The sequence below is a fragment of the Schistocerca americana genome, chromosome 3, assembly GCF_021461395.2.
Source record: "Schistocerca americana isolate TAMUIC-IGC-003095 chromosome 3, iqSchAmer2.1, whole genome shotgun sequence".
Classification (NCBI taxonomy): domain Eukaryota; kingdom Metazoa; phylum Arthropoda; class Insecta; order Orthoptera; family Acrididae; genus Schistocerca; species Schistocerca americana.
This window is the reverse complement of record NC_060121.1, coordinates 465476832-465488217: the sequence shown is the minus strand read 5'-3', so window position 1 is coordinate 465488217 and position 11386 is coordinate 465476832. Positions and strand designations below refer to the sequence as shown.

The window sequence follows — 11386 nt, the reverse complement described above, 5'->3', positions numbered from 1 at the left end:
AAATACTGTTTAAGACGTTCAAAATTTGTTTAAAGTTTCACAAAACTGTTAGCGTTAATCCCAATATACACTACTGGCCATTAAAATTGCTACACCACGGAGAGGACGTATTACAGACGCGAAATTTAACCGACAGGAAGAAGATACTGCGATATGCAAATGATCAGCTTTTCAGAGCATTCACACGCGGAAAGTTTCCAACCGATTTCTCGTACACAAACAGCAGGTGACCGGCGTTGCCTGATGAAACGATGTTGTGATGCCTCGTGTAAGTAGGAGAAATGTGTACCACCACGTTTCCGACTTTGATAAACGTCGGGTTGTGGCCTATCGCGACATTGGTGCTCCCGTTGGTCGAGATCCAATGACTGTTAGCAGAATATGGAATCGGTGGGTTAAGGAGGGTAATACGGAACGGCGTGCTGGATCCTAATGGCTTCGTATGACTATGAGTCGAGAACAGGCATCTTATCCGCATGGCTGTAACGGATCGTGCAGGCACGTCTCGATCCCTGAGTCAACAGATGGGAACGTTTGCAAGACAACAACCATATGCACGAACAGTTCGACGACGTTTGCAGCAGCATGGACTATCAGCTCGGAGACCATGGCTGCGGTTACCCTTGACTCTGCATCACACACTGGAGCGCCTGCGATGGTGTACGACGAACCTGGGTGCACGAATGGCAAAACGTCATTTTTTCGGATGAATCCAGGTTTTGTTTACAGCATCATGCTGGTCGCATCCGTGTTTGGCGACATCGCGGTGAACGCACATTGGAAGCGCGTATTCGTCATCGCAATACTGAGTATCAACCCGGCGAGATGGTATGGGGTGCCATTGGTTACACGTCTCGATCACCTCTTGTTCGCATTGACGGCACTTCGAACAGTGGACGTTACATTTCAGATGTGTCACGACCCGTGCCTCTACCCTTCATTCGATCCCTGCGAAAACCTACATTACAGCAGGGATACTGATTTCTCAGGATCTATGCACCCAAATTGCGTGAAAATGTAATGACATGTCAGTTCTAGTATAATATATTTGTCCAATAAATACCCGTTTATCATCTGCATTTCTTCTTGGCGTAGCGGTTTTAGTGGGCAGTAGTATATTATCATTTATAGTGGACGATCAAATATTCCCGTTTGAGGGTGTTGCTGCAGCGTTTATGCACTGTAGTGCGACTCCGATGTGGGTATATAAGCACCAACATGTAGGCAGGGTCTGGCATTTGTATCTTTCCAAGGTACACGTGGTAAATTTGGAAACGTGAGCTATGGTGACGTTACTGCCGTATGCTTCGAAACAGGACCAGTGAGATCTTACTCTTTTCTTGGCTTACGAAGAGCAAACATTGTCAGACATCCATCGGAAATTGGTAAATGTGTATGGAGCAGCATGGCTGTCGAAGACCACCGTTGTGGAATGGTGAGCCAAGTTCTGTGCTGGTCGCGATTCAACCCTACACCAAAAATATCGTAACGCTGAAGGTAAACCCACTCAAGTAGGAGATATTGGAGGACCCATCCAATAGTTCTGATCTCTACCTTTGCGAATATCGTGCCTTCGGCTCCTTAAAAAAAGGCCTTGAAGGGGCGATGATTATTGTCGGAATAGGGTATGCACTATGCAGCTGACAATTAAGGACTTCTTCCTGCAGCAGGACATAATTTTTTTATGAAAAGGGTGTCTTCAAGATGATGTTTCGATGCGATGATTGCTTAGTGGTCGCAAAGATTTTACGTGATTGGCGTACCGATTCTGGACTGTAAGACCGTTTGACAGTGATGAACTCGAACACATGGTGTATGAGACTATCAGTCTTCAGTAAGTCACACTGGCGGATGTAGCAATGATGCCACCAGAGTTCACTTATATACTTTTTTTTTTTTACTATCAAGATATAGAACTGAACTCTGTCCGTGAATGTACGTCTATAGGTTCCATATTCACCAAGTAGTTAAAGGATTTTATTGATATTCTGCTTCCCGATACCGTTTCCAACATCTCATTGTAGCTGGTTGCATTTAGATGGCTGTGCCGAAGATCTATGAGCAAGAGGTAGCTGTTACCCACGTTTGTAATGGATGGTGGTCGATTTTCCGCTACTCCTCATTAAGTACGTTCCATTGTTTGAGATTCTATAAATAAATAAAATATGTCTGTGACAATGTTCACGTTGCCTTTGATACCAGCATCGTTGCTCAACTGTGTCGCAGTTCTTCGAAAAAGCATCCTGCCCCTCGAAAGATCACAATTTAATCCCTTTCAGACTCGTTCGTTTGGCAATAGGGAGGTCGTGTGCCTGTCTGTTGCGTGGTTGCCTGCCAGCTCCACACGTTTGCACAACACTCAGGCCTTCTGGCTGTGGGCAGTTCCTATTAAAGGGCAGACAGGGATGGTGCTCTGGTAGCTGTGCCATTATGCTATCTGTTTGCGAACGACATTGAAACCATTTTCAGTACATCTACTATTTCCAATGCGGAATAAGGCGACAGCGATCAAAATCTAAGTCGTCATTCCAGGTCTACTAATTTTCTTTCCCGGCAGTGCATATGCAGTATCAGATACATTTCAAAAAGAAACCAACTACATTTATGTTAGAAACTGAATCAATTCTGAAAATATTCGTGTAGGAAATGTACATTATAGAAGTTTTGCGTTCCCTGTTACGTAAATCGTTTCAGATTTTGACATCCCTGCCAGAAACAAGACCAGAACTCTTATTACGATTAACTTACTTCGGTGCTAGTAAAAGAGTTTTGAAGAGTGACACTGCGCTGAATTCGTCTCCTTCAGAGACACCATACTAGCGGCACTAATTAATACTACTACATAGGAAAAAGCAAGATCGATACCGGGGAATTTGAAACTTCCTGGCAGATTAAAACTGTGTGCCGGGCCGAGGCACGAACTCGGAACCTTTGCCTTTCGCGGGCCAGTGCTCAGTTGGTAGAGCACTTGCCCACGAAATGCGAAGGTCTCGAGTTCGAGTCTCGGTCCGGCACACAATTTTAATCTGCCAGAAAGTTCCATATCAGCGCACACTCCTCTGCGGAGTGAATATTTTTCATTCTGGAAACCCGGGGATTTATTTGATAAGACAAATAACTGTACTGTTCTCATATATTTTCTGCTCCAATACATAATTCACATTTATTGCTCTGGGACAAAGATGAATGAGAGCACTATAGGGGTAGTGAGTAAGATCCTTGACTCTGTGTTTAGTTTTATCTGTGGCTGACTTGCTAGTAAGTCAGTTGTGCACAGCTGAGTCATTCTTATTTGAGAAATAATAGAGTGCAGTTGAGTTTTTTAAAGAATGTTTTCTGTGAATCTGGGAGAAGGTATCTGGAATACTTTATTACGAAGATAAAAAGTGACATGTAATATTTTATTGTTCAAGTTATGGATAGAAAGGATTTGTAGGATTTTGAAGGTATGGTTGTAGTTTCTTTGTAGCGAGAGAATTTTGTAATTGACAGAGCCTTCTTGAATTTGTGCAGTCTTTTTGTCAGTAATCAGATACTGACTCACACGAAAGGTTTCCTTTAAAGCTAAACTCACCTCCATGATTCAAGGTAAAGTTCTAAAATTTTGTCGTGTGTGCATTGCACCTTACTCAACATAAAGCAACAGAGTGTTTCTGACAAAAAGAATTTACAGTAGATTATTTATCTTCAGCTGCTGCATCTATTCGTATTTGCTTTCGAGAAAATCAGTCCTCTCGACACAAAAACAACAAGCTGAGGAAGAGGTAAGTCACTTTCATTTCAGGACAGCTCTCAATTGCGTTCTCGCTCAAACAGTGTGTCGTCAGGATTGTCAGGTGTCGTGCTAGGTAGTATATTAATTTTCTATGAGCAGAGCTAGCAATTTCAAACTGTTATTTTCTTCCGGGTAGACCGGTAATTTATTTGTGTGGATATTCTTAGTCGAACTTTGCATCTCATATCACATATGGTTAGTAATATGCTTCGGTACTGTATTTTAGTACTTTAGTTTCCACTGATCACACAATTAGTTTCTTTTGGCATTTAATAAAATTCATTACCTTTCTTTCAAATTTTGCATTTCAGTAAGTATTAAGTTTTATTTCACGACACTGTTCACGTGCGCAACACCAAGCCAACCAACAGTTAGTTTTTCTCAGCAAAGGATTACATTATTTTCCAAATCATTGTATTCAGTTTCCTATTAGACAGACAATATCACGTATATAGCTTACATAACAGTTTTCCAAGTTATTCTGGTTTCACAGCTACTTACGTACATATGATTATTTTGAGGTTAGTTATTTTGTTCGCAGCGAAATTATACAAGTTCTTGTAACAAAAGCGATGCTTTTATTGTGCCAACAATGGAAGCACTTGCTCCCTTCATATACACGGTTTCCATTTTCTTTTCTTGTTTATTTTTTTTTATAATGATAAGTGCATTTCAGTGAAAGAAACTGTACGCCATTTATTATATAGAAAAGGGAAAATTTTGAACGGCTGCCATATAGTGGCTATAGCTCACGCTAATGTATTTCCAGCGTTACAGATAATTCTATACTGTGCGGTATTTTAGAAATTTTCAGTATTAAAGTATTTTGTGGTGTATAGTAAGTGATTGCTGAGGGATGTCTTTGTAAGTGTGTTCTGTCACACCTATACTAATTCAAAGTAGCTTCTTACTTTTTTAATCAGCCTTTCTTGAAAATTTCTGTCGTACCAACCCCCTAACTAGTGTAGACATAATCTAAAACTACCATACGTGAAATGCTGTCATAGCTACTACTGATATGCAATATAGTGTACGGGCAGTGACGCATGAGTCGTGTGAGGAAGGCGAGGTACAACACTGTTACAAGGAGTAACTGAAACTGTTTGGAGTCATTTAGCAGTTCCAGGCTGTTTACATTTTCTGAATGCACTGTCATACTTGTAAATGTGCGTGAAAAAATCGACATGGGAAGTACTTCTTGCTGGTAACTACAACTAGCTACTGCCCCAGATGCAACATGCAGGACATTCCGTTATGATGACGACGAACGAATCGTCGCCAATGTGAATGGCTGGTGGCCAATGCTAAATAGAAAGATACATATCTCTTCTTTGCATATACAGCAGGTTAGTCAGTGAAGGCGATAAGGAGCTGTCTGCGTTGTCTGGGTCTACAACGGCTAAAATAATTAGAAGCCGTTGGTAAAAAATAATACATTGTATTAGCTGGTGGTACAGGAGTCTTCATAGTCAGGAAGAATATAATTACAAGCAGCTATAGAGGCATCACATAGGCCATATTTAACTAAGCGCCTTGTTAGAGGTTGCCTCCTGTCAGCTATACTACTTTTCTACTTGACGTCCCGAGCAAGAGACGCCGAGCGCACGCTAGAGACTTGTTGAAAGACGCGGAACGTCGCTAGTTTCGCTAGTATCGACTCGCGGGTCCAGCGATACTGGTACGGACCGCCGTCGATAACTCTAACCCCTAACAAGTGTGGTATGGAACGTTGATAACACACATTGAATATGATCACCGTTTTATCGTGGACCTTGATTCCTAGTAGGTGATGAAGAACGGAGTGGTCTGATTAAAAAGTGTGTAAGTTACGGATGAAGTCTTTCGCTTCTCTCTTCAATAGATACACTGAAGAAATTATAACGAAAATAAAATAAAGGCTCATGATTGGCATTACAGTTCAAAGTGAAAGGATAACAACGATAAAATTCACTAATGACATTGCTGTCCTCAGTGAAACTGAGGACGCATTACACGATGTGTTGAATATAAGGAACAGTGTAATGTCTACAGGATATGAATTGAAGTAAATGGAGAAAGACCAAATTAATGAGAAATAGCGGAAATGAGAACAACGAGAATTGATGATCACGAAGTAGACGAATTCTGCTACCTAGGCAGCAAAATAACTAATGACGTACATGGGAAGGACGTAAAATGCAAAATAGCACTGACAAAAAGGGCATTTATGGCGAAGAGAAGAATACTAGCATCAGAAATAGGCCTTAATGCTAGGAAGAGAATATACATTTGGAGCACAGTATTGTAGGTAGAGGAACGTAGGCAATGGAAAAAGCGGAACAGTGGAGAACTGAAGCATTTGAAATGTAGTGCTACAGAAAATACAGTAACTTAGGTGGACTGCTAACGTAAGGAATTAGAAGGTTCTCCAGAGAATCGGGCAAAAAAGTATTAAATAGAAAACACTGACAAGAAAAAGGGACAGGATGGTAGGACTTTTGTTAAGAAATCAGGAAATAACTTCCATTGTAGTAGGGGAGCTATAGAGTGCAAAAAATTCAAGGGGAAAGGATATCAATGATACGATTCGCTGATGACATTGCTGTCCTGAGTGAAATTAAATAAAAGTTTCATGATCTGCTGAACTGAATGAAAAGTCCAGTGACTGCAGAATATTGATTGGCGGTAAATCGAAGAAAGAGGAAAGCAATGAAGAGTAGGAAATGTGAGAGTAGTGAGAAACTTAACATCAGGCATGATGATCATGAGGTAGATAAAGCTAAGGTATTCTGCTACCGAGACAGCAAAATAGTCAATGACGGATGGAGCATGGAGGGCATCAGAAGCAGACAAGCACTGGCAAAGCCGTGCGGGATTAGCCGAGCGGTCTTAGGAGCTGCAGTCGTGGACTGTGAGGCTGGTCCCAGCGGAGGTTCGAGTCCTCCCTCGAGCATGGGTGTGTGTGTTTGTCCTTAGGATAATTTATGTTAAATTGTGGGTAAGCTTAGAGACTGATGAGCTTAGTAGTTAAGTCCCATACGATTTCACACACATTTGAAGCACTGGCAAAGAGGGCATTCTGGACCAAGAGAAGTCTACTAGTATCAAACATAGGTCTTAATTTGCGGAAGAAGTTTCTGAGATTGTAAGTTTGGACGACAACAGCCTATGGTAGCGAAATATGGACTGTGATAAAACCGGAACATAAGAGAATCGAAGAATTTGAGATGTTGTGCTACAGAGGACTATTGAAAATTAGGTGATCTGATAATGTAAGGAACAAGAAAATTCGAAGCATTTGAGATGTTGTGCTACAGAGGACTATTGAAAATTAGGTGGTCTGATAATGTAAGGAATAAGAAGATTCTGCGCAGAAATAAAGAGGAAAGGAACATGTGGAAAACACAGAGAGACAGGGTTCTCCGCCGTAGCTGAGTGGGCAGCGCTCCGCCGCATCATGGCGGGGGACCCAGGTTCAATTTCCGGCTGTGTGTCTCTGTGTTCTTCATCATTTCATTCTCATCGACTTGCAAGTAGCCGAAGACTTGCACCAGACGATCAGGTCTACCATCCAGAAGGACCTCGCCACACGACATTTCCTTTCACATACAGACAAAGGGACGGAATGACAGGATATCTGTTAATACATCAGGGAATGACCTCCATGGCACAAGAGGGAGCTGCAGAGGGAAAAAAGTTGTAGATGAAGGCAAAGATTGGAATACATCTAGCAAAAAATTGAGGACGTAGGCTGCAAGTGCTACACTGAGAAGAAGACGTTGGCACAGAAGAAGAATTCGTGGCGGGCCTCATCAAACCAGTCAGACTGGTGACAAAAAAAAAAAAAGAAAAATACTACGTAACGTCCAGAGACTGGCCTACAGCTGTGGGATGTTTCACGGACCATTGGTGAAAGCAGCTATGCACCACCGATATACTGTGCCCATCATGTGGAGCAGTCCGTTGATACATACATCCAGCTTCCTGCACGCCCAGAATGCGACACCGTTCAAGTGGCTGAAGTTGTTCAGCAACAGCACGTAGTCGTCGTTGGGGCGTGGTTGTACTCTAGAATGTATATTGCAACGAGCACAGTTACTGCCTGCAGAGTCAAAACAGAGGGTGCACAGGTAGGCCTGCTGAGCGCTAACTGCTCGCCGACGACTCTGCCCAGTGAAACTTTGACACTACAACCCCTCAGTGCGCCCACGTTATACCCTGGTGCCACTGTGCTACAGGCCTTGAGGGTCTTGCATTCTCTTTTTCAGGTAGCGAAGGCCACTCTTTGAGCATGTTAAATTCTATTTTCATAATTCAAACATTTTGTTATTCTAACGTTGTCTGCAACACGATCACTTGAATTACCAAAAATATTCAAATGTGTGTGAAATCTGATGGGACTTAACTGCTAAGGTCATCAGTCCCTAAGCTTACACACTACTTAACCTAAATTATCCTAAGAACAAACACACACACCCACGCCCGAGGGAGGACTCGTACCTCTGCTGGGATCAGCAGCACAGTCCTTGACTGCAGCGTCTGAGACCGCTCGGCTAATCCCGCGCGGCAAATTACCTTTTCCTCCATTGGTGTGTATACGTACATATTATACTCACAATACCTTATTTATCATCACCAATCGCAGTTGCAAATACGGTCCGAAGAAACATCTAATGAGGGCAATTGGTTGTTCAAATTATCTTAATTTCGATTTCTAGATATTCAAGCGAGCCTATTATTAATTCCCTTCTGTAATATTTGTTCTTAAAAATAAATAAAACCTTTTACATTCTGAAAGCTGTAAAATACACTAAATACATTAAAATATACTAGTCGTATATTTACGAACTTGTAACTACAATGTGGTATACATGATAAATCAGTTTAAGACTCCAAAGTGTGTACAAGTTGTGAACTTCTGTACCTTCAGCACGTGTGTCAAAGCTGCAAGATATACACAAAACTGTATAAAAAAGGGTTTGAATATGCGTCTGTTTTTTGGTTGCGCTGAGATGATTCCTTTTCCACTGAAGATGAACACAAGTGTAAATTCAGCGGAATATCAGTACAACTAGCAGCTAGGAGACGTAAACAACACGCATGACATATGTTCGCCACTGAAGGATGTACTAATAGTGTTGCGACAAGAAGAGTGTTTTTTGTGCGACGCATATGGTTATTGTGGTTATTAGTAGAGTGAACTTTGCAATAACTTCCCACTAACGAAGATCAACATTTTATTCCTTGATTGTCTGTTGCTGAAATTATTGCAAAACACACGTAATAAATTCTGATACGTTAGAACAAGACTGGTAAGTAGTATTATGGAGAACAGTTCCAACAAATTTTGGGGTTATAATTTACTGGTGGATACCTCCCGATGCGTCTATATCCGTACACGTTTTTGTTTGTTAAAGTGGAGGAATTTCTGTGGTTCATTAAATGGTTTATCGTTGACAGACTTGAAACGACGAATTACCGAATTATATTCTTACATCATGGAGATGATCACTTGATGAGAGAAAACTGGAAAACATCCGTAGAACAAAGTTTTATTAAAATCGCTGTCGTGAGTAGTGATATGTGGATTTCCCCAGTCTGATGCATCGCTGTTGCTGGCAGCACAAAACGTCAAGAGTGTCCTTGGCAGAAAGTGTGCACATACTGTGAAACATTTCCCCTGAAATTTTTATATGTGAATAGATTAGATTTCAGAAATGCCATCGCCATCTGTTATCAGAGACTGAACGTGTCCCCACCCAAGATGATACGACGTAGATCGGTGAGACTATACAAAGCTGAAACGGAGAAACACCAGGCATTAGTCCAGTCTCCTTTCTACCGACTCGACGAGCACCACAGTAACCATGAAATGTGAGTATGGCGGGTGCTACTGTTAACGTCTGTCTGCTGGAACTTACATATTCCTTCCTTTAACTGAAATTTTATTCGTTAATTATGCTATAATGTTTTATTTTACGCTTATGATACCAGGCATGTATTACCAATAATCACATGATGGATGGTGGACAGTTGTTCGTACCCCAGTCAAATCTGCTTGCAGAAAATTGCCTGTTTGTAGCGTTTACTACAGTGGTAGCTTGAATCAAATTTCAATCAAGCGGCTTGCTGTAAATTAAATTCCAAATATCAGATCTCATGATATAATACAAAATTTGCGAACGTTTTGATCAGATAACTTCTAAATCAAGATGATTTAAATAAATCATAATTCGGTTATTAGATGTTACTTCCGAACCGATAACGTTACTTTATCCGAAAACTGGAGGGGAGTAGAATGTGTTGTATGGTCAAAAGTCCATAACAAATGTGGGGAAGAGAGTAAATATCACGCTCCAACTGAAGTTACAGGGCGGTAGTAAGATTTGTTCGAATTTGGGTAGTTTAAGAACGAATAATGCACACCATTCTGGATCGCAATACTGCCGTTTTTTACGTGTTAGACACATAGCTAAGAGGTAAGTAAGTTTAAGTTTTGGGACTCGTAGCCTAGTGCAATCTTCCAAATACTTGACACACTCAGGCAGCTTATTATTCAATACCATTGCCTGTCGTTTCAAACTATTTCTCATTTGCGCTTGCGCATTTGGCATGGTCCAAGTAGACACCTTTTCCGGAATATACGAGCAATCACCAATATTTGGGCCCAGCTTTTCCATGGCAACAAGACCACACACTGTCTTGACGCAATTCCATATCATCAAAAGCCGCGAATATATCCTATGCTTGTCAGAAAGTACGATGATAAAGCAGTCATGCACTCACACTACGACGTTTCTGCCCCACAGTGTTGGCAGGCCTTCTGGCGCTGAGCGTGTTGGCAGCAGTGGCCACAGCGACCACGCCCACATGTCCCGAGGATGACGGCGCCACGCCCGTCTTCTACCCAGACGACACGGACACACACGGCTTCTGGGAGTGCAGCAACGGCAAGGCTGTCCACTTGGAGTGCCCTGCTGGACTCGTCTGGAACTCCAATATCAACGCCTGTGACTGGCCGCCCTCGAGGAAGTAGATGAAAACTTACCCCTGTATCCATAGAAACTATATCTGACTCATTCCCTGTCACAGCACAAGAGTTGAGCTTGTGATTCTCAACCAGTTGTCAGTTCCGTAAAGATGTTTTGCCAATGACGTACGTTACTGTTAGCTTATGTTACTGAACATTAATTTATTTCAAATAAACTGTTGCAGAAATTAAAAAAAATGTCACTGATTATTTCACAGTTACTCTCCTCATCACTTCCTTGGTCAATGTATGAAACAGATTACATCACTATCCCTCTAGAAGTATAACAGTCCTGCACAAATTTTAGCCATAAGCGTCGGTGAAGCATTAAATCGACGATGTACTGCGGAATCGAACTCATATCAGTTATTTCTTTCAATGTACATTTCCTCGTGTCTGTAGAACACACTTTTCTTACAGATAACATGTTGCGTCACACTAAATATCAAACAGAATACTATTCTACACGAAACTTTATATCGCTCAAGGAAGCTCAACGACGGCATGAAAGCCTCTCGTTTTTGACCAATCAGAAATTTTAGAAACAACGATCTCTTCTAAGCTGAATGACTGCACATTCCTGGTATTGGTTTTTACTGCAG

The 11386-nt window shown here is 41.6% G+C and overlaps 1 protein-coding gene across 1 annotated transcript; it reads left to right on the top strand.

The window, feature by feature from the left end:
• The first annotated feature begins 9591 nt into the window (after positions 1 to 9591).
• LOC124607360 (peritrophin-1-like) lies at positions 9592 to 10976 on the top strand. Its single transcript, XM_047139667.1, has 2 exons — positions 9592 to 9628; positions 10564 to 10976. The coding sequence occupies exons 1-2, from the start codon at positions 9622 to 9624 to the stop codon at positions 10788 to 10790; spliced, it is 234 nt and encodes a 77-aa protein (XP_046995623.1). The 5' UTR covers positions 9592 to 9621; the 3' UTR covers positions 10791 to 10976.
• Positions 10977 to 11386: the final 410 nt, after the last annotated feature.